This window comes from Oryzias latipes, chromosome 9 (assembly GCF_053564925.1).
Source record: "Oryzias latipes strain Hd-rR chromosome 9, Olatipes_Hd-rR_3.1".
NCBI classification, from domain to species: Eukaryota; Metazoa; Chordata; class Actinopteri; order Beloniformes; family Adrianichthyidae; genus Oryzias; species Oryzias latipes.
Window position 1 is genome coordinate 8,657,694 of NC_136245.1, and position 25,768 is coordinate 8,683,461.

The 25,768-nt window shown below is 39.8% G+C and overlaps 1 protein-coding gene across 3 annotated transcripts in view; it reads left to right on the forward strand.

Annotated features, from left to right (window-relative positions):
- The first annotated feature begins 8,284 nt into the window (after positions 1–8,284).
- The window catches only part of erlin2 (ER lipid raft associated 2), a 28,023-nt gene continuing 10,539 nt past the window's right edge, over positions 8,285–25,768 (forward strand). Inside the window, exons 1-9 of one of the 3 annotated variants that reach the window (XM_004072756.5) lie at positions 8,329–8,466; positions 9,260–9,313; positions 9,446–9,553; positions 13,556–13,637; positions 15,170–15,216; positions 15,330–15,391; positions 15,487–15,612; positions 21,265–21,338; positions 24,019–24,077. In XM_004072756.5, coding sequence (XP_004072804.1) covers positions 9,447–9,553; positions 13,556–13,637; positions 15,170–15,216; positions 15,330–15,391; positions 15,487–15,612; positions 21,265–21,338; positions 24,019–24,077 — 557 coding nt within the window. In that variant the 5' untranslated portion in view covers positions 8,329–8,466; positions 9,260–9,313; position 9,446. Of the gene's footprint in view, positions 8,577–9,259; positions 9,314–9,445; positions 9,554–13,555; positions 13,638–15,169; positions 15,217–15,329; positions 15,392–15,486; positions 15,613–21,264; positions 21,339–24,018; positions 24,078–25,768 lie in introns of all 3 variants that reach the window. The other 2 variants (XM_020706198.3, XM_020706197.3) reach the window with 2 other exon arrangements.

The following is a 25,768-nucleotide window of genomic DNA, read 5'->3' on the forward strand; positions in this document are numbered from 1 at the left end:
AAAAAACAAAACAACATTATGTTTTCACCTGCTGCATTCTCTTACACTCCTTTTGACAGTTAAAATACGATGGTCTGTTTGGATTGTGGGGACCCTTTTCAGCACCTTATATTCACTGTGTTGAGTCAAGACAGAAAAGCAAAGGGCTACTTTGTACTATTTAGCTGACAAAATTACAATAACCATGTTGAGAACAGTAAAATTTATTGGACTATAGGCAATATTAGAATTAGAAGGGAGTTTATTATTTTCCCTGAATTAAGAAATGTGTTGGGAATTGCATGGCTCTGATGGAAAGTCCTTGCACACTCATCCCTGAAGCTAAATACGTCACTGCCCTGCGATCCAGGCTGGTCCAGATGGATGGCTAGCAGCTGTTGGCCCTGCAACCTTTTCCCTCAGCACAACCATTAAGCCTATCTGTCTGCAATTTCCTCATTCTTCTTCAGCTCCCTCTGAAGTCCGCTGTGATCGTTTTCCCACACCCCCTCATCTCGGCCTGTATTAGACCGTGTGCTTGCCGCAGCATCGAGCAGGACCTTCACAGAACCAATTACCCTGTCCACCCACACGTGCATGCACACTACACACAAACACGCATGCACAAAAGCACACACTTGTCCTGTTCAATGCGCCGTCATGAAGAAATTGTGCAGAAATAATTTTTACACGAAAGGAGATCTTAAAAGGAGGAAATGATTTGTGTTGTGTCACAGTGGGAGAGCAGTTATCCGTGCCAGGACCTCTTCTGGAGCTCCAGCATGGAGAGGAATAGGACATTTTTAACTTTCAAAGCCTTTCCTTGTTTTTTAGCACATATGGAAGCTCTGCAGATGGCAGCGAAGAGAAGAAGAGAGGAGAATCTGTCCAGACCTTTGAAGCTAAATCATGACTTACGACTGTTATGACATCCATGTTGGTATCCAACAGGATGTAACAGATGGGTTGAATTTCTCACTTTGTTTGAAAGCTGCTATAATAAATGTTTCTATAATGTCAATGGATCAAAAAATTAAATGCACTAAAGAAACTGGGGGAAAAGTAATGGTCTCACGCTCCATTTCCCTGCAGGCCTCAGAGGTTTTTCATCAGCGTCACTTCAGGCTCTGCTGTCAAAGTTTTTTCAAACCTATCTTTGTCAGGAATCGCAGCAGACTTTGCGTTAATCATAAAGAGCCCTAAAACACACAAAAAGGAGCCCAGACTGAGTTATTAACATTCAGGAGCAGCGGAACGTGACTTTCCTACCTCTGGGATTTGGTCGGTGACTTTAGCTCACAGCTGTAAGTTTATTCAGCTTTACACAGCGCTCTGATTGAGCTTCTGCAAAAGCCAAAACAAAAATTGGCCACATTCCTTTATGTCAAATTCTTGTGAAGAAAACATTTATTCAGAGATATTTTAAATCTCCAAGCTGCTTTACTTAAATTCACAGGAGGATGAGGAAGAATGGATGTTGGAAAAGGAGTCCAACGTAATCAGAATAAGGTAATATGTTCACATGAACACAAACACTGCAAGCTCAGCACCAGTGCACCACAAGACCATTAACTGTGTGTATGTTTGTGTGTGTGTCCATGTGTCAAAGAACAGTGATTAATGACCCACAGCCCTGCTTTCTTTAACTTCCTTCCTCTGCAGACGTGTCACATACATCATCACACGTCACCCTAAGTGATGTGGGCAGACGGCTGAAGCTGCTCCTGCTCGGCCTACATAACTTCCTTCTCGCAGTTATTTGCATGTATGCTTCCGCCTTTACGAGAATATTTTAACTTAAAAAAATTGCTGCATAAATGCACCAAAAGCATATTCTTCAGCTTAGCAAAAACAGTAATTCCCTTAAAGTAGTTGCACACTTGTGTTTATAGATGATGACATTGTTTGGGAACTCAGAAAGACATTTGACATCTGACATCCTCTGAGCTTTATCTTTTAATGAACAACTAAAATGTAAAGAGGAGTGACAGTTATATGTACGAGACTGAAAACAAATAGACATTTTTAGGGTGTGGAGTGTTTGAAGCTAGAATCTGTGACTTTGTTTCTGTGTCATTTAGTTATCTAGTCTGGCTTCATCGCTTTGTTTTTAATATTCCTTTGAATTATTCTTATAAAGTTCATGTTGATCTTTTACTCCACTGCATTTCTTTATCAGGTTTGTTATAGTTTCACTCCTGGTTTAATAAAACATGATCAGCTGTTCTAATTAATTCCTTTCTTTTCGTAGGAAGCGGTCGCTAAAATGTATGTTGCCAAGGGGCAGTGTGAATGGAGTTTAACAGGTGGCATACCGCTCATTGCCAGCTTCTTCACTACAATGAATGTATTTGAACAATTGTTTATTTATGCAAGGACTTCAGTGCTAGATAGCAACTTTCTTTATGTGTTTTTATATTTTTTAGTGAAAACTAACGCAACAACAGGTCACCAAGATTTCAGGATGAAACCGATTTGTTACACAAGATATTAACTGTCTATGCGAACTGGACTGAGTGAGTGTAATTTCATCCATAGAAAACAATTTACTTCCGGCTCACACGAAATGAAGTAAATTTAGTTGCCATTTTTCCGTGATACGGACGCTGCCATTTGGAGCCGGACGATGACAATAGGCAGTGATTGGTCCGAGTCGGTCTGAGTCAAGGTTTTAATGGTAACTACTGTCGCCAATCAAGAGTGAGCATGTTGGAAGGCCACACCCCTTTTCCTGAAAGCAGGCTCTGGAGAATCGTTGGATGTCGGAGCCAGGGTTGGGGGCCAGCAGACACCCCATGCTTTTATTGATTAGTCAGTTTATAATATGAATAACTTGCGCTACAGAAAAAATATCATGAAAATTATGATTTGCAAGAAAATGTATTTTTTTAAAGCATTAAAGCAAAAAGCATTACTCTGATAAATAGAATGATTGAGTAATAGCTGTTTATTTCTCAATAGAAGTCTTTAGGATTTTGGCGTCTTGTAGCCAGCTGGTACTTTGGAACGTGAGGCAGAGAGGTCACTCAGTCCAATTCTCTTATACAGTCAATAATTTTGACACATATATAAGGTAAATGCAACAACCCATTGAGCACAGATGGCTTTTCATTGGATATTCAACATTTAAACTGCTGAGCAACCTCCTCACCACCAGGAGCACGGGAACCATGGGTAATTTAAGCTTGTAGCATGGAAATCTGAAGGATTTTCTTCCTGTGGCCTATGTTTATTCTTCCTGAATGAATGTCTGAAAGAATGAACCTCATAGATTGAAAGAATGGGGTATTTTTGCAGAGAAGCCAGTCAAGTTAGCATGAATGTCTGGAGGCTAATACTGTTTCTTTTACAATGTGACTTATTTGAGGATAGAAAAGTAAGCAGTAGTGTGGCAGCCCTCCTGCCTGTGGTGACGAAAATCTGTGAGATGGCAGAAAAGATTCCAGGTTAGTAGCAGGTGTCATATGAAATCCTGTGCGAGAGCAAATGATCCAATGGCACCATCCAAGAGGAAATCCAAACAACAAACTCTAAAAGCAGGTAAGCTGCTCAGAAAGTGACTTTTACTGGTGGGTGTAGCAAATATAGCTTGTGGTTCACAGAGAGTGAGACCAGTGAGCAGAATGGCAGTGAAGCAAAGAATACACGAAAGATCAAGAAAAAGCTGTCAAAATAAAAGCAACAAATTGGATGTAAAACGAGAACATGATGAAGAGGCTGACAGAGAGGGACGGCCTTTGAGTCTGGTGTACATTTCTTCATGATGACTGACTTCTATTTGAGTCTGTCAGACTAAACCACACATATGGAAACCATGATAAAGAGTCGGGACATATATGCTTTAAGGGAAGGGAGGAACGCCACATCAATCTGAACAGGGTGGTTTGGTGTGTACAGAGTGACAAATAGCATCCATGTTTAAAAAAAAAGATTCATTTGACATTAAGCTGCTGTGAAAACAATTGCGGTAAGTTATATTTGCCTGCTGAAGTTAATAAATAATATATATGGATGATTTTTTTTTTTGGTTCAGAAGCTCATCTATGCAGGTCTCTAAAGGGAAGTGGTAGTTTTTGTAATTTTGCTTTAGAGGGTTGGGGGAGTGGTCTGATGGGGCCGGGGTATTTTGTTTTTTCCTGGGTAGTTCTCAGGGCAGTAATGGGCAAGACCTACCCACACATGGTTCTAATAGAAAAACTTTTTCATACCACCAATAACTTTGCAAAATGTTGCCATTAAAAAAAAAGAAATTTGCGATATTACTTGGATTTTTTTCTATGAACTCCAATGCAAAATTTAAAATGAGTTTCTTGTTTTTTAACAATGGTTTTATGACTAACATTTATGCATTTGGTTAGAGTATCAACTTGAAAGCACAACTGCATGTTTTAAAGGTAAAAAGAAAAGAAGCAAAGAATGTCATGTGTCCTGGGTTCTGTGACGACATGCTGCCATGGAGAGAAATGAAAAAGGAAAAGATGGAGAACTAGGAAAAGGAAAGAGCTGTGGAAAAAGAAGGAATGGGGTGAAAGAACGGAGAACAGTAGAGAGTCATAAGCAAGCCAGTCCTGCATGTGTGCTGGTTCCCAGCTCTGTCTGGGCCCTGTCAGCCTGTGATTTATGGCACCGAGACTGGGAGCAGTCTTTGCTGCCAGCTCAGTATTGTTACAACTGACAGCTAATGAGGCTGGACGGGCTTTCAAGCACTGCACTTAACAGAGGCCTCCATCTTCACGAGTCATGAGCTTCCCTCTTTCTTTTCTCCCCTCTCTTTCTTACTCTCATTTATTTTTTCTTCCAGGGTGGCGAGCTACCACAAGATTTCTGGAGGTGCGGCGATAAAATAAGGCAGGTCGACAGAGATGTATGAGCAGCACTTTGTTGCTACCTCACTTCCAGTCCCTTCCTCTCATATTAATCCAGAGGGTAGGCTTGTAAACATGATTTTCTGTTTTGTAAAAGACCTGTATGCCCAGCAGAGCCTCTTCTTCAATCCCTCTGACATCTTTTGAAAGCCTTCCCGTCTGCTCTCAGTCCATCTGTGATCATGTGATTTGTGTGAGGTTACGTGAACTCTGCAGCCAGGACTGTGGTGTGCGTTACCTTTAACACTTCTGGCTCAAGCTGCGTGGGCCACATTGAATAATCACTAGCAGAGTGTGTGGCAGAGCACCCCCCCCCCTCCTTCCCTCCCTCCCTCAGCCCTGGTTTCATGTCAGTCGTGATTAATGGCACTAGGGCCCCAGTGCGGCTCGCGCTGCCAGCTCCAGCGATGTTCCCTTGATACTTAATGAACTCTGACAAACTTCTTTTTTCTCTTACTCCGTTGTTCCCTTTACAACCCCCCCCCCCAACCATGTTTAAAATGCATGACACAGAGCTGCCACTGCAGCACCTAGGGGTTAGCTTTGGTCTCCCGTAAGTTTCTCAAGAGCCCATGTCTAAAAATAAAGCACCGCAGCCATTTATGTGTCTTGTTAGCCTGGATCACCAGACAAATGAGCAGCATCGAATTCTGCAGCCAAAGTGAAACACTGCAGATGTTTCACTTATACTACAGCATCCTGGAAGGAGGCTGCTATTTTCAACTTTTTTTCCAGTTTGAATATTGTATCACTTCTTACTTTCTAAGATTTGTGTTTGTGTTTTGCTATTTGACAACCTCACCCACTAAGCACTAAGGAGAACATTTGCAAAACAGAAAGGAGTCGGAGAGGCTTTGAATTGTTTGGGAGAAAAGTCGTTTCATTTTGAGCTAACAGAAACCATGAATGGAAATAAGGCAGAACTCCAACACGGTCTCTGTCCCCACCTGCTGTTCCATGAAACAACACAAGTGAAATGTCACATTTTATGTAGCCAACAGGTTTTAGTGCCCCTGTGATGGGTTGGTGAACTCTCCAAGCTGCATCCTGCCATCGCTCACCAGTAGCTGAGAAGCGATCAGCGACCTCAAGACCCTGAACAGGGGTAAAGCAAGTTTTAATTTATTTTGGGACAAATGAGAGAAAAGTTAGAATTTATTGATGTTTTCTTCAAAGTCATATAAAGGGAAAAAAGATTCAATCTTTTCATGTATTTGAATCAATATTAGTCTTAACAAACTATAGAGTGGCCATTGCTCTTACCTCACAGCAAGAAGGCCCTGTTTCAAATTCCAGCTGGGAACTTTCTGTGTGGAGTTTGCATGTTCTCCTCCAGCATGTGTGGGTTTCTGTGGGCACTCCAGCTTCCTCCCACAGTCCAAAAACATGCTTCATAGGTTATTTTGGAGACTCTAAAGTGCCCCTAGATGTGAATGTGAGTGTGTGGTCCTGCAACAGACTGGTGACCTGTTCGGTGTGTACTTTACCTTCACCCAACAGTCGCTGGGTTGGCTCCAGCAACAGAGGTTCAGCAAGGATGGATGGATTAGACTTCATTTTTAAGTTCTCTAAAGTAAACCTCAGAGCTTTCTAATGTGTGCATTTGTGCTTTCCACCATTTAAGTTTTTTTATTTTATACTTACCATTATTTGTTGTGATCTTTTTATTTAACTGGTATCCCAATCTACACTAAAGTACTCTGAAACACAAAACAGCTATATTGAGCTGTTTTAACCACAATCGATATCAATATCACTTCAAATGATCACTTTCTAAGGGTAATAATGAACCATATTGTAAAAACGATGGGGTGGATGCAAGTTTTATTGAGGAAAAGTGTAATGTGTTAAATGGAAGTGTTGTTTGGTTAAAATGGCTGCTTCTTTAACTATTGGTAAAACTTACCAATGCTTATTATTAAAAGCATCCAATAATTGCTATAATAGCATCTGTTTAAAAAGTCTTTATTAATACAAAGAGTGTCAGATTTTTTTAAGCACACACTTTTGACAATCTATGTTTTTTTCTGTGGTCTCACAAAGAACCATACACTCACCCCTCTACTCTATCTACAGCATGCCACAGTGCCAGGCATCTGTGGTCAACAGGAAATGACATCTTCTCCATTTTGGCCTCCTCCCCCTTTGCTGGCTCATTTTGTCCAGATCAAGCTGATGGGTCAGGAAATTCTTCACAGGCTGATAAAACCAGGATATGATTACTCGGATTTAGTGTGGAGAAATGCATGGTTAACAATGACACAGCAAGTTCTAGAAGCCACAAGAGTGTGCAGTTTCTGGTTTTTTTTCCACTTTTTTCTTCTTCTTTTCCTTTTGAAAAGCCGAAAGGATGATGCTTGATACCAGCCACAGTGAATCAGCTTCCTCCATCTAACCTTGTGTTCTGCACAATCTCCTCTAACACCAGCTACCTTCATTCACTGCATCCATAAATCTCCTCTTTGGTCTTCCTCTGGACCTCTGGTCTGGTAGCTCTAGACTCCGCATCTTTCTACTAGTGTTTATTCACTTTGGTTGGTGAAAGAAAATACTGAACATACTGAAATTCTTTTTCAAAGTCATTACACCACCTAGTGGGGGAAGAGAACATGATCTTTTCTCTTTTGAGTCTCATTTAGAGATGGTAAATCTGCTGATCACTCTGGATGAGCCGAGTGAAATCATGTTATGAAGTAAAGTTGTGTAAATCAACGGCAAGAAATCCTTTAGAGGTCCATATAATGAAAACACACAAAAAAGATAAGCAAAACCCATAGAATGCCATGCTAGTTAAATCACAAAGCAAAAGCTCTTAGGTCCTCAGAAAAGCCATTCCAAAGGTGAGGGACATGATAGTGAAATGTGACCTAACACTGGATGTTAACTCTCACAGAAGAAATTGTTCATAAAATATCACAAAAACTCTAAGTGGTCTGAGAGCAAAGACCTTTTAAAACGTATATAAGACTTGGAAAACTCAGTCTTGAAGATCACATGTGCGAAGACCTCAAAAGAGAATCAGGTGTGTTTAAGAGGCAAAAACACATAAAACCTGCAGAAGGTGGTGTTCCTTGAAGATGGACAGGAATTTCATGTGATAGATCTCACATCTCAGACGTGGAAAGCTTTGTTAATACTTGCTTTGTCCGTGGTCAGTCTGGTAACAGATTAACTCCTGAGCATCTGGTGACTCATTCTCATTCACCCCTTGTTGCTGCACTTGTTTCAGATAGGAAGTCTATACAATGGCAAAGAAAAGCAAATTAAACAGCTCAGAGGAATGCTTTGAATAACAAATTCAGAGACAGGATTTTCATTAAAAAAGAAAAAAACACATAATATAAATAATCATAATTTCCTATGGTTTAGGAAAATCTTTTCAGCAGTTTTGGGGATATTGTAGGTTATGACGTTTTCTTTTCTTTTCAATGTGTACATTATTTTAGATAATTCATATGAAACCTGTGTCTCACGGATCTGGCCTTGAAGATAAAAATCCCAGTGTCCACCAGGGGGCGCGCTTGCAGTGCTGTAGACAAGGAACACTACATGGGATCAAAGCAGAAGAAGAAGCTGTAGGTCGTTTGTTTCCTGTTTTGTTTTTTCTGAATACAATTTTCAGGTAAGCTCAGAGATATTGAGACATACACGTGTGATTTTGTGGTTACACGCTCTTTGCTTTGCTCTTTAACATCAAAGTAATGTAATTCGAAGCTGAGTACACGTGCAAAGGTATGGACAAATTGGATTGTATTAAGAGAAAACACACGCCAAGTTCAGTTGCCCAATCATTCCAAAATGAATGGGAGACGTGACATATTGAGATGTGTTTGAAAGACCAGACTCCTAAAATAAGCGGTTTATTTTGGGATATAAAGGGCACAGTGGGTCCCACTTTGCTAATTTCGTTAGCTGTGAAGTCCACAATGCTGAACGTTTCTTTAGTTCTAATTTGTGTTGTCATTACATAACATTTTTTACACAAAATTTTTTGTTTTATTTATGTATTTATTTTAGTTTGTTTGGGTCAAATTCGAATGATGCTTGGTAACATTTATATGTATGTATGTCCCTCACCTGATTGATCCTGTAATCAAGCTAAATGACCAATAAACACTTACAGAAATGTATATTTGAGGCCTCCGGCAGGAGTGTGAAGAAATTGACGGGCTGATCACTCTGATTGTGGGCGGGGCTTTAGTGGAGCCATAAGGTTCAGCAGATTGTGTTTGCAAATCCGTCCCCCCCAAAGCTGTGGCAGCTCATCTGACTCTCAGAGCAATGTGACTGAACAACAAGCCGTCCTCCAGTATTTGTGTTTGTGTTGAACGTGCGATGGATTGATGTGAGCGCCATCACTATCGGCGGAGAAGTTGTTTTTCTGAACTCCAGCCTCGATCTTCTGTATGTGACAGGGTCAGAGCTGCTGCTGATGCCTGGCTAAGCCTGAGCTGAGAGGAGATAAACGAGTGAGTCCACTGTTATTGTCCAGAGCGCTGACGGGTTCCAGTGACAGTTTCATAGTCACATATTGCAAGAAGAGCGTCTTGATCCTCCAGCTTCTTCCTCTCACCTGCTCCTGTTCCCTGTCTCCTTGTCAGGATGGCACAGTGGGGGGTCGTTTTCTCCGTAATTGCTGCTCTTGGAGGAGCGGCGCTCTTAGCATCTGTCCACAAGATTGAAGAAGGACACACTGGCGTGTACTACAGGTGAGCCTGCATGATGTTGTTTAACAGATAATAAAATAAGCAGCTGTAAATGTATCAATCTGTCATCCTACTAAGAAAATAAGCAAATTCAAGCTTTATCACAATTTCCAAATTTAAATCTAATTATATTTTACTCAGTTTGGATAAATTTCAATTCATCTATCCATTTTCTTAACCCGCTGTATCCCTTTTGGGATCGCTAGGCTGCCGGAGCCCAACCTGGCTAATGTTGGGTGAAGGCGGGGTACATCCTGGACAGTTTGCCAGTCTGCAGGCCCACACAAATGCACGCACGCACACCTAAAGTCAATTTAGAGACACCAATTAACATATGGACACATTTTGAACTGTGAGAGGAAGCCGGATGGGTTTGGGAAAACCCTTGCATGCACAGGGCAAACATTCAAACTCCACACAGAGGACCCAGCAGGGATTTGAACCAGGGCCTTCTTGCTGTGAGGCGAGAGCGCTAAACTCTGTTCCACCGTTTGATCCATTTTTAAAAGTTTAGCTCCAAAATCAATGTTCTTAGGTTAGGAAACACAGAACACAGCAGTTCGATTCATTCAGGTTTTTTCCCACCTTGTCCTAGCCATAGCACTGCCTTGCATAGTGTTAAAGAACCACATGCCATAGGGGAGAAATGTCTTCCCCATTTGTCCATGGATCAGGACAGAGGCAGCAACCAGTCACTAAGTCTGGACTTTCTCTAAACAGCTTTCTAAACAGTTGACTTGTGATGTGACAAATATACCCTCTGCAGCAGTTTTTGTCGATGTGGGAGGACACCAGCCTTCCCAAGAAATACAAACACAGGGGGTCTATGTTTGCAGAGGTTTTCATATGCTTCACATATTTGCCCTTACATTGTCACTGGCTTCAGTTGAGGCCCGGGCATCCTGAAGTCCAATTTTTTCATGGCTGCATCGAGGTGCAGGTAGTTAGGTTCGCCCCATCTGACAAAGTTGTGAATCAGGTCTTTGCCCTCCTTCTCCTGTTCACTACTGATTCAGCCCATGATAGCCATGTCATCCACAACATTCTGCACACGATGGAACTCCACAGCTCCAGGAGTTAGGCTTTAAGTCAGTTCTGTTGAACAGAACTGAAGTTAGCAGTGTTCTTGTGGTTTTTACCATTATATCCAACTATTGACACGAGAACGGGACGGAGTGAGTTTCACGTTATCCATAGAAAATGGCTTACTTCCGACTCCAGCCATAATTAATTCAATCCAGTTGCTATTTTCCGTAGTATGGACGTTGCCATGTTGGAACTTTGAAGTCGTAAGTAAGCTGTGATTGGTCTGAGCAGGTCTGAGTCATCATTTCTATGGCAACCACTCTCACAAACCAGGAGTGAGCTTGTTGGAAGGCCACACCCCTTCCACTTAATAGCGTGGTTGGGGAGAATCTGTCAAACGTTTCGAATGTTCGACATGAAACCACATACTTTTATCGAGGCATCTGATCAGTCAGTTTATAACTTGAATAACTTGCACTACAGAAAAAATATCATGGAAAAAATTAAGATTAACAAGAACAAGGTTAAAAAAGGTATCAGAGCAAGAATGGTTATCCTGACAAATAGAATGACTGAGTGATAGCTGTTTATTTCTCAAAAGAAGTCTTTGGGATTTTGGCTTCTTGGAGCCAGCAGGTACTTCCTATTTGGAACACCAGGGGGAGTCGCTCAGTCCAGTTCTTATATACAGTCAATGTGTCCAATCTGCAACTCCCCACCCTCAAATACTGAGGTCTGTAATCCAGATTTAAGTTTACAATTTTCCGATTCTTTTGTTTACCCACAGCGCATCCTAATTTAATGTGACTCATCTGATCAGAAGTCTGTAGGTTAGTCAGTGGGGCATTCATGCTGTAGTGAACCACACAAGAATTCATTAGCAAGAGAACGCTGACCTTTTCTTCTCAAGCAAATCAGGGTTTGTGTGTTTGATCTGCGTTGGAGCTCAGGTGAGCTTTCATACCTGTCAAACAAAGTGGACTATCTGAGGAAACGAACACTGATGCAAATCAAACCAGAGTGTGAATGCGCCTTTAAAGCTAATAACTCATCTGTTTGTTTAAAAAAAACAACAAAAAAAAAGCCTTCTTAAGAAATACAACATTTTCATATGAAATTCTGATGAATGAAGATTTGTTGCATGTGAATCCAAGAACTTAAAAACATTTTCAATGTCACGCTGGTGCTGCTGGCAGTACTTTAGACGGTAATTCCACCAGCTTCTTCTGGTGAACTTGAAGAAACTAGTTTCTTAAACTTAATACCCTTGAAATGTTAAAGCTGGAAACATTTAGTTTCTTTGGGACTCTGAAAGAAATTCCATTTTACATTATTTGTTTGGGGAGGGCCGCTAGAGTTCCTGAGAAGTCTTTAGCTACTTGAACAAGATGAATCATGTCTTTACGATACTGAAACTTCTTTCTGGAGTTTCCTGTTTAAACTATTACATGTTTTCAATATCCCAGGGAAGTGTTCTTCTTTCTGTAACTACAGGCTTACTTGTGTTTTATTTGGTTGTTTTATCTCCAGAAGTTATAGCTCTGATGCTTCCAGCTGTGGTGGATGACTCCTATTGTTTGAGATGTTTGACTTACTTTCCCAATAACGTCCTTACCTCTCTGAAACAAAATCAAAAAAATCAGTTATTTATTTACTAAGCACTTTCAATAAAAATAAACAACTTACTAGTTCTGCCACTTTCACCATAAAAATGCAACATGGTAAAAAGGATGCTGCCCTCAGAAAAAGCAATTCTCAGCAAGTTGTGGGTGAAGGCAGCATCATAAACATGGACCAGATCCAAAAGCAAGCCGGTCCAGACGTCTCTGATTTAGGACAAAAATAAATAGATTAGTACAAATCTGGATGATAAAATACATTTAAAGCAATAAATATATTAAAATACATACACATGTAATTGCTCTTAACAGAAAAATATACATTAAACAAATGACTAAATACAAAAAAGGCCACTTGTTGAAAGTTGAATACAAAAGTGGGTCTACAGCTGACGCTTTAAAGCTTTTCACATGTGTCTGCAGCCCTCAGGCTCTCTGAACACCAGCAGCGTAACGATGACGCCTCCTTGACTGACCAGAGAGCTGTTTCCATAAAATGACGCATAGGTTATGGCTTCCACTTTAAACACATTTTAAAAGGCCACTTCTGCACCAACATGAAAGTAAATATTTCAATAAAAGAGGAAATTGGACTAATAAAAGTCTCAGAAACACAAAAAGAGACGTAGAATTAATCCTGAAACATGCGTGAAGCAAATGCAGTAACTTTTAAAATGTAAGCCAACTTTCTGCTGCATATTAGCAGTTCAGGACCACATAAGATGTTTTATTACACATCGGGTTAGCAAATGGCTCTGATTTTGTTTTTCTTTTTTATCTTCCTCTCCCAAATTACTCACAGAATTGACATCATTAAGAATTTTGTCTGTAAATTAATTTAGTCATTTCTGTCTTTGTCTTGTAAAGGCATTTTTTTAATGCAACTGGCTTTGGTTTCTGCTATTTAAAAAAAGTGTCTTTATTTAAAGCTTTAAATCTTTTTTTTTTTGCATTTGAGCATTGCCTACAAGTAAAACTACTAGGCCTGCAAAATATATCGCAAATTTATCTTTATCGCGAGATCAAGCTGTGCGATATGCATATCGCAAAAGACGCAGAAAATTGCAATAAATGGTTACCTTAAATGTACCAAAACAATCTTATGGCAGTTTGAAGTATTTAACGAAGCAAATAAATCCATTGATGCATTTCACCAATCAGATGGACCCCTTGACATTGTTGACTAATCGATAGAGCCTTTTTATCTTAGATGTTCGCCTCCTATCTAGATGATGGTCATTTGGAGTACAATTTTTAATCTGTTGCAGTGAAATGGAAATTGTGTTTGGTTGTTTTGCCATTTGTTCATATACCGCAAGTTATATTGTCAAACAATCAGCTGTGTTTATGTTTGACACAGGGGAGGGGCTCTGTTGACGGCCACCAGTGGTCCTGGTTTCCATCTGATGCTGCCGTTCATCACCACCTACAAGTCTGTCCAGGTGAGTCCGCCAGAGTCTGGCTGCGCGCCATCCTCGCTCCTTCACTGCTTTTCAGTGCTACCTCAGTGGTCTCCTACCCTGTTCCTCGTGAACTACTGCCCTGCTTGTTTTGCAGCGTTGCTTCAGTAATTCCTGATTAGCTGGATTGAGTGAGCCCAGCTGCTCAACACACCTGATCCATGTGATCAGTAATTACTACGGGTGTTGGAAAAAATCATTCAGGCGAGATATCGCGATAATTCATTTGGCGATATTTGTATAGATTCAAAATGCTGTCAGGACGATATATATTTTTTTAAATTTTGCTGAAATGACTCAGAGATTTAGGAAAGCCCCCACGTTACTTTCTAGAGTTTGGCACAAACCCAGAAGTGCCAAAGGATGTAGTTCCTCAAACGACCACTGGAGGCTGGTTTTTAAAATGAAGCAGAATTCACATTACTTGACAAGTTGTCCACTTTTAGAACATTGTTGAGCCACGCTTCAAGCTTCATTTTAGCTCTTATTGGTCACATCAGAGATGAGCGTTCTCTGTATACACGATCGATCAGTAGATTTAGAACACTCTAGTGTTTCCAGTTTTATTTATTTGTTTAGAGAAGTATTAAGTGTTATGTCGATGCTCGTTGAAATGAAAAGCTATCGCAAATAAGGAGCTGGAGTTACAACAAGAAGTCGTGGAATTAATGTAGAAATCAATAAAAATTGTTAAAAAAAACAAAGAAAAGGGCTAACCTTTCTGTGTTCATTAAACGATCAATCTTTCTTCAGTGAAGCAATTTTATTTTAGTATATTGAACATAATTTGGGAGTGTTTTAGCTTTATATGAGACATTTCTAAAACCAATGGATTCATTAAAAGTGAGGTGATACGCTTTTGTTTCTACAAAATGGATAAGCGACAAGACTTATGTCAGGGATGTGTATGTGATATGTCAGTGTATCAGTCTTTCTAATCAGATGCTTTATTTCAGGGATTCTCTTCTTGTTACAAATTAATTTTGCCATTGCTGTATCTACCACAGTTGTAATAAGTTGTAGTGAGCTATCTTTTATAAAAAAGTACATTTGCAATTTCAAATTTCAATTTCATAACCGCATTAAAAATTATTTAAACTCTGATGACATTAAGAAAAAAGGAGGTCAGATTTGAGGGAAAGAAAAGAAAATACTTTTTCTCTTTCTAATTTTTGCTTCTGCATGAAGGAAAAGAATAAACTGTTTAGATATAAATCCCACTTACTGAGAAACGAAGCTGAGATTTTAGCCACATCATCCTGGTGCTGCTGCTGTAATGGGTAAGCCGCTGAACTTGTGCCAATCTGACAGAGTGCAGAAGCTGTGCTCATCTCTTTTTAAACTAAAACCTTTCTCATGTTTATTCTTTGCACACAGCTGGGATCCATCTTTCTGGTTCCTTACTGGATGCCATGCTGTGTTGTTCTCAGCCCCTCTGCTGGGTGCTTTCCTGTCAAAGGTCTGAGCAGATTCAGAACACCAGATTGTAAAAACCACCTGCTTTTGTCTTGCAGACGACGATACAGACGGATGAGGTGAAAAATGTACCGTGTGGAACAAGGTGAAATCTTCTCTGCAGACTTATGAATTCAGCATTCATGGTGTTGTCCAAAGAGGTGGTAGACAAAGACAAGTGTTTTTACATGTTCATATTCATGTGATGTTGTCTTTCAGTGGGGGGGTGATGATTTACTTTGACCGGATAGAAGTGGTGAACTTCCTCGTTCCATCTGCAGGTATGGAGCATTTTAGATTTAAAATCTATATGTTACCAGAGCCGTCCGTTGTTTTGCTCTAATGAAACTCAAGCTCTTGTTTTTCTTCTCTGCAGTGTACGATATAGTGAGGAACTTCACTGCAGACTATGACAAAGCTTTGATTTTTAATAAAGTGCACCACGAGCTCAACCAGTTCTGCAGCGTTCACTCCCTGCAGGAGGTCTACATCGGCCTATTCGGTGAGTTTCAAGTACTTGCTAATTTACATGCACCGACTCCCATAGAACAAGTATAATTCCAACTGAGTGTTTACAGATGTTTTCTTTGGAAACCAGCTGCTGTGCACATGGTACATTTATGGCTGTGTACTTTTTTTAAATCTAACATCAGTTGTATAATGGGGTATTTTATCTAAACGGCACTTTCCCTTACCCAACCTTGATTGAGGAAACTTCATGTGTTGTTGCAGCTTGTTTTACTTTTAATGATGTTGATCTTTAGAGAAGCTCCATGTACTTACAGAACAAGTCACAGCTTCATTTTTCTGAAAGGGCTGCAGAAAGAACAAAAGCCATACGTCAAACCGAGCACAAAAAAACATTTGACGTCATGATTCAGTTCATTCCAAATAATTGCTGTTGTGCAACTCTCCCCAAATCATTGCAGTAAAGCCAAATAATTAAAAATGTATTTTGATAAAAGTATATTTATTGACCACCAGATTAGAGATTTTCAGGGGAATCTTTGGAGGAATAAACCTCCAACAGGGCCAGACATCTTTAGGGAGACCATCTGCTGATGTAATCAGAGCAGGCTGCTTTAATGCTGACTCTATTTGACCTTTTTAAAAGTGATCATTGTCCTGGAGTAAATTGAAACCTGGCATTCAGCAAATGTGTAATAAATGACATCCTCTCATCCTCTTTTGCATCTGATGCCTTTTCTTCAAAGTAGCATTTGAGGTTCAGTCTCTGTATTTTTATTTTATTTTGCAACTTTAAAAAGTGAGAAGTTTTAAGAAGGAAAACAAGCTACAAACTTAATGAACGACCTTGGGAAAATTTCAGGCAGGCAGCTCAGCAGTGCGTTTACCTGTTTACACCTTCCTGTGGGCGGTTCCGCCAAATTAACTCACCTGTTCTGCGTCCTACTTAAGAACCAGTTGTGCGCCCTACAGTCTCTTCCTCCATTTCCACGAGCGCTGCATTTGCCTCCCCACCCTCCTGCCCGGCTTCCACCTGTGAGCTCCGTTAGGGGTAGTTTATTACCCAAAGTTTTCTATGGAGATCTTGTTTTATTGTATCTGAACGGAGCCTTATACCAAACTAAAAGAAAATATGGAAAGTGACTCAAAGCAATAAACAAGACAAACAAAAAAGTTTCCAGTAATTAGTCTGCTGTACACTTAAAAGCCTAAGTGAATCCAAAAAAACAACATCTAAGACCTTATTCACAGCCACCCTTACGGTTAGAGACGGCCTGCCTGTGGGCAAAAAATGTGTAAACCTGTACGGGGCACACAGGTGGCCCACAGGAAATATCAAAGTTGCAGACCGCTCAGTAAACTCATAAATGCCCATTTTTTTTAATGGGTATGATGCGGGCGACCGGTTGTAGTGAATAAACAACACACATGGCTAAATTAGGGTGAAGTAGGTGAGTCTAAGGTGTGTGGACTTGTACGGATCTTTATTTTTTCTTCACCCCTTCCAAAATAATGAAGACTGCACGAGGGGCCCATTATTGCTGTTAATGTTATAAGTGCACGTTCCTAGAGTGCTCCCTGGGTTTTAGAAATAAGGAAAATAGAAAATTCAATTAAATTTCAGCCCAATATTACAATAGTCAGCTGAATTTCTCCCTTGGGAGATTAATGAAGTTTATCTGTCCGTCCGTCCGTCTGTCTCTAAGTGAAGAATTAGCTTATCTAACTCTGCAACTACATGCCTAAATAGTCTAGCGATGATTCATAGGTAGGGTCCCTATGGAAAAAACCCATATGGTTTAACCCCCCGTATGGTGCATGTGACTAAGGACGGCAGGTAGCTCAATGTGAAAAACTGTCAACAAACACAACACATTAAAATAAAAAATGTATAAATAAATAACAAATTAAGAACATAAAGTGTTTTATTTCCTCATTATGCAACAATGTTTTTTTAACAAAACCAGTGGCGGTTCTACCCTGAATTACTCCCCGGGCGAGACCCTCCCCAGGCGCGCCCCCCCCCCCCCCCCCCCCCCCATAGTCACAACAGAACTTTGTTTGTCTTTGTCAACTGACATGTTATATTGTCATTGAAATTAAGAAGTGGATACAAAAGATGTCAGAATTCTGAACAGCATTATAATAGTTATCAGAACACAAAAAATAAAAGACCATAAGCATGGCAAAAATACAGTTAGCTAAGAAATATTAAATCAATATTAAATAAATAATATAAAATAAATATTTTAAAAACATTTATGAATTGGAAATTTAAATTGTCATGTTCTATATCGATCTCTACTTCAGAGAAGAAAAATTAGCTCATGTTTTCCGTCTTCAATCCTTTGATTGGAAAATTTTCAGTTATGACCTGTTGAATTATGTTTTGTCCCCATAGATTTGCAGTAAATGGTAAATATTCATTTTTAAAACTACCTACAGATTTATAGAAATTCTATTGGCTAAAAATATAATCCCACATTTGTAAAACAAATAAAAAATAAACTTCATATGCAGGCTCAAAATTAACCCCTAAATCCCCAGTTAAATGTCAAAAAAACATTGGGAAAACGTTTAGGCTGCCACAAACGATTATTAAATTTAAGACCAATCTCAAATTATTTGCCCCATTAGCATCTTATGGCAGCAGCAGCATGCTGTGTAACCATCACAGCTTTTTTAACATTATGAACTAGTATACAACAGCAAAACCCAACAAAACCTTTGTGTTACAGCAGAGCAGACAGACTCATGAATCATAACTAATGTTACAAGTTAAGGCAGAGCAAATTTTTAAGAATAAAATCTAAAAAAAAAAAAAAAAATGACGCTATTTGCAACATTTGGGCCTACTTCAGTGTTGGTCATCAACCAAGATAAAGTTTTCATCGGCAACGTTGTTGTAGGGCAGGTAGCATTAGAATTTAGAAAAGACATGCATCAAGCTGTGAGGACTTACCCTTTTCTTTATCTCTTTTCTCCTCTTCTTCTTTTCTTATTTTTTCTAAATTGGGCACCAGATGGCTTTGACCTTTTTTTCTCCATATTTTAGATGTTTTTGGCGTTTGTTTGGCATAAATGTCCTCACGTCACGAAGAAGACATCAAGTCCGTCGACTGAACCAACTGTCACCTGACAGCATTGTTTTGTGTTGCCATTTTTTCATTTGGGCATTTAACACAAAATTAACCCAAAAAAAGCAGAATATATTTTCTATACCTTTATTAAAGTGTAGGTTATAGAATGTCACCTTATGACTGACTTATAAAAAGGTTTTATGAAGTAGATTCAAACCCCCGCCCTTGTCCCCACCTAGCCACTTAATTTGGAAGCGTCCCACAATTGAACTGATTCCCCGCAGCCCCCCCCCCCCCCCCCCCTTTCTTCACACATTTCCAGCAGGAGCGCGTGCAGCTATAGCCAGGGGCGCTGATTCGCTACATGACGGCGCAGTCGCAGTTTTTACTTTTATTTTTTTCATCAAGCCCGCGACCGTCGCCTCCCCTGAAAGATGAGCCCGCCAGGTTTTGCGCATGCGCAAACGCGGTGGTGCTCCGTGCTCCCCCCGCGCCCCCTCCCTTCTTCTTCACACACATTTGTGTCTACTTCTCAAAGACAGGAGAGCGCACAGCTGCGGGGCGAGGGCGGCGGCGCGGCCAGGTTCAGGCTGTTACAAACTCACAAACTGTGACATAAGTAAACCAATAGTGGTGCATATAATATTTTACAAGGGCTGAGCCGCCGGTGCCGCCCCCCTTCAGTTTTCCGCCCCAGGCCACCGCCCGGACGGCCCGTGCCTAGAACCGCTACTGAACAAAACATTTTACTTTATACATTTTTCCAACTTGAAAAGTAAAATACATGAAAAAATAAGTTATTCAAAGAAAAATAAACATCAATGTTTTTGACATATTGCTGTCATGATGTAAATATAAAACAAATTAAATAAATGTTTGAGTTCATAAAATCATCCCAGAGAGAGTCTTGGCTTCAACTCCCGCAGTGAAAGCTGTGTCTAAATCTGACGCCCGTGTTTCCATCTCTCTGACAGTTTGAAGCCAAAGCCCCTCCGCCTCCTCTCTACCTGCTTTTCCTCTCTACCTGTTCACCTGTTCACATCCTCTGCAGCAGCAAGTTTTTTTTACGCCCGCGCCCCTCCAGTGTGTTCGACACAGAGAGCCCAAAATACGGTCATCATAGCAGCAGGTTGACACAATAGTCAGGGCGCTCTAGTGCAGATTTAATTAATTTTACGCCCGCGCCGCGTACTGTCTGAACAACAGCCCCGCCCCCCCGTGCACACTAATAGCCAGACAGACCTCTCCTCTTCAGCGAGAATCTTCCTCTTTCGGCTTCTCCCATCAGGGGTCGCCACAGCGAACAAGTCGCATGGTAAACTTGGCAATGTTTTACGCCGGATGCCCTTCCTGACGCAACCTTCTCAAACCGGGCTTGGAACCGGCACAGGGGTAGAGAAGGGAACAGGGAGCAGCCCGGAGTCGAACCCTGGTTTCACAGACGGAAGGCGCTGCAAACCAGCACGAGCTAAACCGGCTCTCCTCTTCAGCGAGAATAGCGAAATTAATATCATCATTGAGTAACGGAAAATTGACTGACTTTGTTAGTAAAATATGGCAGCTAATGTTTATATCTTGTGGGACACCCAAAAAAAGCGACTTCTCCAGTACCAATAGCAGAACCGTTGAGATCAGATCTAAACGATAATCCGGTCTTGAAGAATGTTGCCCCGGGGCTCGTTCAGTACCGGGGCTCGGTACCCATCCCTACCCAACAGTTATCCTGGCCACCTACAGGAACTGGGGCCTTAACTGGGCAACCTTCCTATTTTATAAAAAAAAAAAAAAAGCCCTGATGCCAGAGCCACGCCATGCAGTGTCACCCATCACATCAAACAGTGAAAAAGTCTGCGGAGTCTCCGGGTCCAGAGGCCCAGTTGACCTGTGTTTGCTGGATCAACGTTGAAACAGTTGCCGCTGCAGGCTTTGATGTGCGGCTTTGCGTGCACAGCCTCACTCTGCACCTTGAAGGGAAGATAACTGCAGCGAGATCATTTGTCAGTTCTGTCAAACAGCCTGAGGATTGGAGGGGAAATCAGTAATGCAGCACGTTTAGACTGTCAACACAATCTTGTCATTGTGGTAAACAGTGAAACCAGTGGGGATCACTTTTACTTTTTTTGCTTGTTGTATTTTCCTATAACCTTGGGATTTTTTTTTTGTTTTATTCTCACTGTACCTTAGTGAAATGGCGGGAGGGGGTCTTTTTTGGTCCATGAGTGCTTCATTGTTTTATGTATCTGCAGTGCTCAGCCCTGTTATCGTTGTACGGACAGTTTCACAGCGCAGCTCTGTGACTCACCAAACCTGAAACCAGTCAAAAACAAAACTTTTCCAACGAGAGTATACTTCTGTGTAAATGTTCCCTTACTTATCTCTCTGCAGCCAAATAAATGTCTGAGTTGCTTTTTATAAACATTAGCACATAGTCATCCTTTTACTGCCTTTTGTTTTATTCCATGAACAGAATTCAATGCTTCATGTATTTTGAGACTGAGAAGACTGTATTTTAAAATTGGAATATGAAAACACTGAGTAAAAAAGCGACAAATGTTCGTTGATAAGCAAAAATTATTTTTTTTAAATATGCTCTTTCCTTTCCACAGACCAGATTGATGAAAACCTAAAGCTGACTCTACAAGAGGATCTAACCTCCATGGCACCAGGACTCATCATACAGGTACATTCAGAGAAAAGTCACAGGGGTCACCATTCATAGATACAGCAGGGCAAAAAGGTTTTTGCATGGAGCACCAGGTGGAGGGAGATTATTAGTAAACTTGTATTTCCCCGATTTATTATTAAATTGCTCCAACATTTGCTCTCTTCTCATCAAGCTGATTGTTTATTGAAGACTGGTTCATCCCAGTCTTGTTCAGGGTGAACAATCTTGTCCATGGTGTACTTTGACAGCTCTTTGGTCTTGACTGGACCATCAAGACCAGTGTCTGAAAATGTTAAATTATTTTTGTTATAAAGATTTGTGATGAAAAAAATGCACGATTTAAAAATATAAAGCATTTCAACCTTAGTTGAGTTGGTGGCACACATACTTTGTAGACTGACTGCTTCTTTTATTATGGAACTTCAGTCATCTTTGAACATAAACGCATTAGTACATTTAATTTAATTCAAACCCTTCTCTTTTCAGACTGCATTGAAAATACCTTTTAAAAGAAAAAAACTATGTTGAGGGAAAGGGGTTTTTAGTGATTCTGTCTGTAGTAAGGTGACTTTTCTTCAGTATTTCTGCTTTCTGGTTTCTTTGATGCTGACCTGAAGACTATGACCTGGCATTAGAAAGTACCTGTGTCCTGGTCAGTTTCAGTCTATACGTTATGTCAGCAGAAACCTCCTGATGACAAACGTCTGTTTAAAAGTTACTCAGGTTTCATTTACTTTTTTCAATGTTTCTGGTGCTGCTGATCCTTCATAGTCGCTCTCTTTTGTGACAGAAGCTACATCCAGCTTTCTGTGCTAACAGCCCTACAGCCTTTATTATTTCCATTTTCTATTTAGAAACAACTGGTACTGATTGGAAAAAAAAAGAGTTGGTATCCAACAATTATACAAACAAAAGCGGCAACTGCAGGACACTCCATGAATTTAGGATAGAGTTTTGTTGTTTGAAGAAATGTAAACATTTGTTAGAAACACTTTGATGAACAATGTTCATTGTTTTCTTCCAGCATGAGACCATTTATAGAACGGGAGGTAAAAATGTAAATCAGAATTGGCGGATGCGACATTTGTGATCATGTTTTTAATATTCTTAAAGCACGGTAGGCACATAAATATCAGGGTGTTTTGCATTAACAGTCTTTTGTACTCCTGTACACCTTTTTGAGCATTTTTACTACTTAACAATTTGCTCTTATCATTTAGCTTTAAAACTTTTTTGTGGCAGTACTTGATATCTATATTTTTAGCGCAACACCAGCTCCTTTTTTGTGTGATATTTTTTTCCACTATATTACACAGTAATTCCAAAAGAACCTTGAAATTGTACAAGCATTTCTTATTCTGAGAGATAAATTTTATCACTTTATTCACATTGTTCCAATGATTTATTCCAAGGGAATTCACAGTTGTGTTTCAAAGCAAATAGTTTGAAGTATCTGGAATGTTTAACAAGATCTTGGAAAGTGATAGGATCCCTGAGAAAAGGAGGAAAGTGTTTTGGTTCCATTTTTAAGAAGAAATGGGATGAGCAGTGTTTTGAAAACTATAGAAGAATAAAGCTGATGAGTCATACAATGAAGTTAGTGGAAAGAGTAGAGGGAGCTAGACTAACATCAGAGGGGAACATTTTTGAAAGATAGATCATCGTTCAGCTCGTTATGGGTTGCTATGGTGATGGACAGACTGACACATGAGGTTATAAAGGAATGGTTAGACAGAACCATGATGTTTGCAGATGACATTCTGATCTGTATTGAAAGCAGGGACCAGGTGAAGGAACATTTAATAGAGGTGGAGGTTTGCTCTGGAAAGGAGAGCAATGAAGGTCATCTGCATCAAGACAGAGAATGTGCGTGTAAATGAGAGGAACTGAAGTGGAACAGTGAGGTAACAGGAAGTAAAAGTGAAAAAGGTGGAGGACTTTCAGCAATTAAAGGCAACTGAGTGTGGGTAAGAGGTGAAGAGGTGTGTGCTAGCAGGTTGGAACAGGAGGTGGAGCAAAGTTTGGGGTGTGATGTGTGACAAATGTGTCAGCAAGCATGAAAGGAACGATGTAAAATGCTGTGGAGAGAGCAGCCATGTTGTTGGTTGAGAGCAGGGGTGTCGATCTCATTTTCACTGAGGGCCACATCAGCATAGTGGCTGTCCACAAAGGGCCAGATATAACTTATACATGTAACTAAATGTAATGAAAAATAAATGTAACAACTCCTTAATGTTAAATAACTTATTATTTATTTACTATAACTTTTTAAAGTGACAATTAAAGTTGCATAGAAAACATAAGTTTGCTTGTTACTCTAGCATAAATCCTTTTAAATTTGATTCTGTATAATGTATAGTTGTCCAATCTGATATTTCAAGTCAGATTCCCCCTAGATATGAATAAATACACACCGATTTTTATTTTTTATTTTAAGAAATTAAAAACTTTTATGCTCTCGTGGGCCACATAAAATGACATGGCGGGCCACATTTGACACATGTGGTTTAGAGACTGAGAAAGAGACAGGAAGCAGAGCAGACTAACAAATAGTACATTTTTTGACTCTGAGTCTAAGTCTGATTAGCAGGACAGATTTTTGTGTTTTCTTTGATGTGTTTTTAGTAATATAACAGCTTGATCCCTCATGCTGTGTTTGTGTCCTTTTTCCAAAATAAATATGTGTCTCTTTCAGGCGGTGCGTGTCACCAAACCCAACATCCCAGAGAGCATCCGCAGGAACTATGAGCTAATGTAAGTGCTTTCCATTATTATCCTCAGAATAATATTGTTCTGTGGCTCGCTACCCAGATATGTTTGTTTTTGCCTCCCACATGGAGACATTTTCTGCATCCAATCCCAGTACTTGTTGGAAGAAAACTGCTGTTAGTTTAGTTAATTTACTGTAAATCAAGCTATATTATTCAAGGACTGTAATTTTTTTTTCTCTCTTCAGTGTGTGTTACATGCATCTATTTCTAAATCTTGTGCTGGGTTTTACTATATGCAGGGCATAACTCTAATTACTGCTTTATTTGGCAAAGCAGCAGTTCTGGTTCAGGAGAGGTGATGTCATAACAGCACCCCTAACTCTAAGGACCTAAGCGTAGAATCAAGTTTGCAGAGGAAGGCAGGTTTAGCTTTTCTCATTTAGGTATTGACACTTATGATGTTGTATGGAGGAAAAATGCTCACAAGGGAGAAACATACATATATATTTGAATACTTCCATGTATTAGTGGAGAAAAAGTTAACATTTGGGACATAGAAACAGCCCAATTCTTTTTTTTCCCTGCTTTTATCTTCTATGCAGATATTAAAATGTATCAAAAACAACTTAGAAATGTAACGGGTCCAATTCCTTTTCCTGAGAGTTGTGAATGCAGATTTAAAAAAAAGCACAAACAAGTATCTGCCAAAATCAGTCAAGAATTAAGAAATTAGGATTTTAAACACAAAAACAAACTCCATCTTAGAAAATTAAAACTAAACTTGCCTGTCTATTTAACTAAGAATCCACCAAACCTCATCCTCTTTAAAGCTGATCCCAGATCAAAGACTGTTGCATTTATTAACTAATATTGCCTAGTCAGTGTTATTTTTATAAGTGGTTTAGTGTCCAAATTATTTTAATACTTTCAGACCATCAGGGTAATTTAGTCTGTTACTGTACATTTTGACTTTTCCAAAAACCTAAAAAAAAGAAAAAGGGTCTTTTTGCGTGTTTGTCAGAGTACTATTTCTCTTGTGTTTCCCTCTAATGTCTGTAGGCAGGCTAAAACCTTTGTCTGCAATTTGGATGAAAATCCACCCGAGCAGTCTTCTCTCACAGGCATGAAAGCTACTTTTATCTGTTACCCGGCTCTCATCTTACATCCGCTGTCCAGATGGATGGAGCTAATGTTGTTTTTAATTTTATGGAAGTGAACCAGAGTTTTAGCGTCGGTCTGATATGTGAACAATACAAGAGTGTGTATATGAGCATATGGAAAGCACATTGTTAATGACTTTGCAAAACCAAGAAAACATTTGTAAATGTTTATTTTGTTATTATGTAACACTTTTGTAGTATTGTGATCAGGGGCAGATTATATACAGATTTGTGTCCCGAACCCCTTTTGAGTTTTGATCATCAAACTGATAGAAGTCTCTCTGAGCTGTTCAGCTCTTCCCAAAACCCCAGAAACAAAAACGTTATGAACAATGGCCTTTTAACTAAAGGTTTTCATTTTTTACAGCTTTTCAGGCTTAATGACACTAATAAGTGTTGGTTCAAATCTATTGGAAGGTGTGAAAACTCTACAGTTCTGTCAACATCTGGCTTTTATTTAGATGGAGAAATGCCCATCGGAGTCCAACTGCTGTTGAGTTTAGTAATAAAATCTGATTGCACCTCATCAGCGGTTTTGCTTGGATGTCATTTACAAACTAGGCTGAGTTTACTG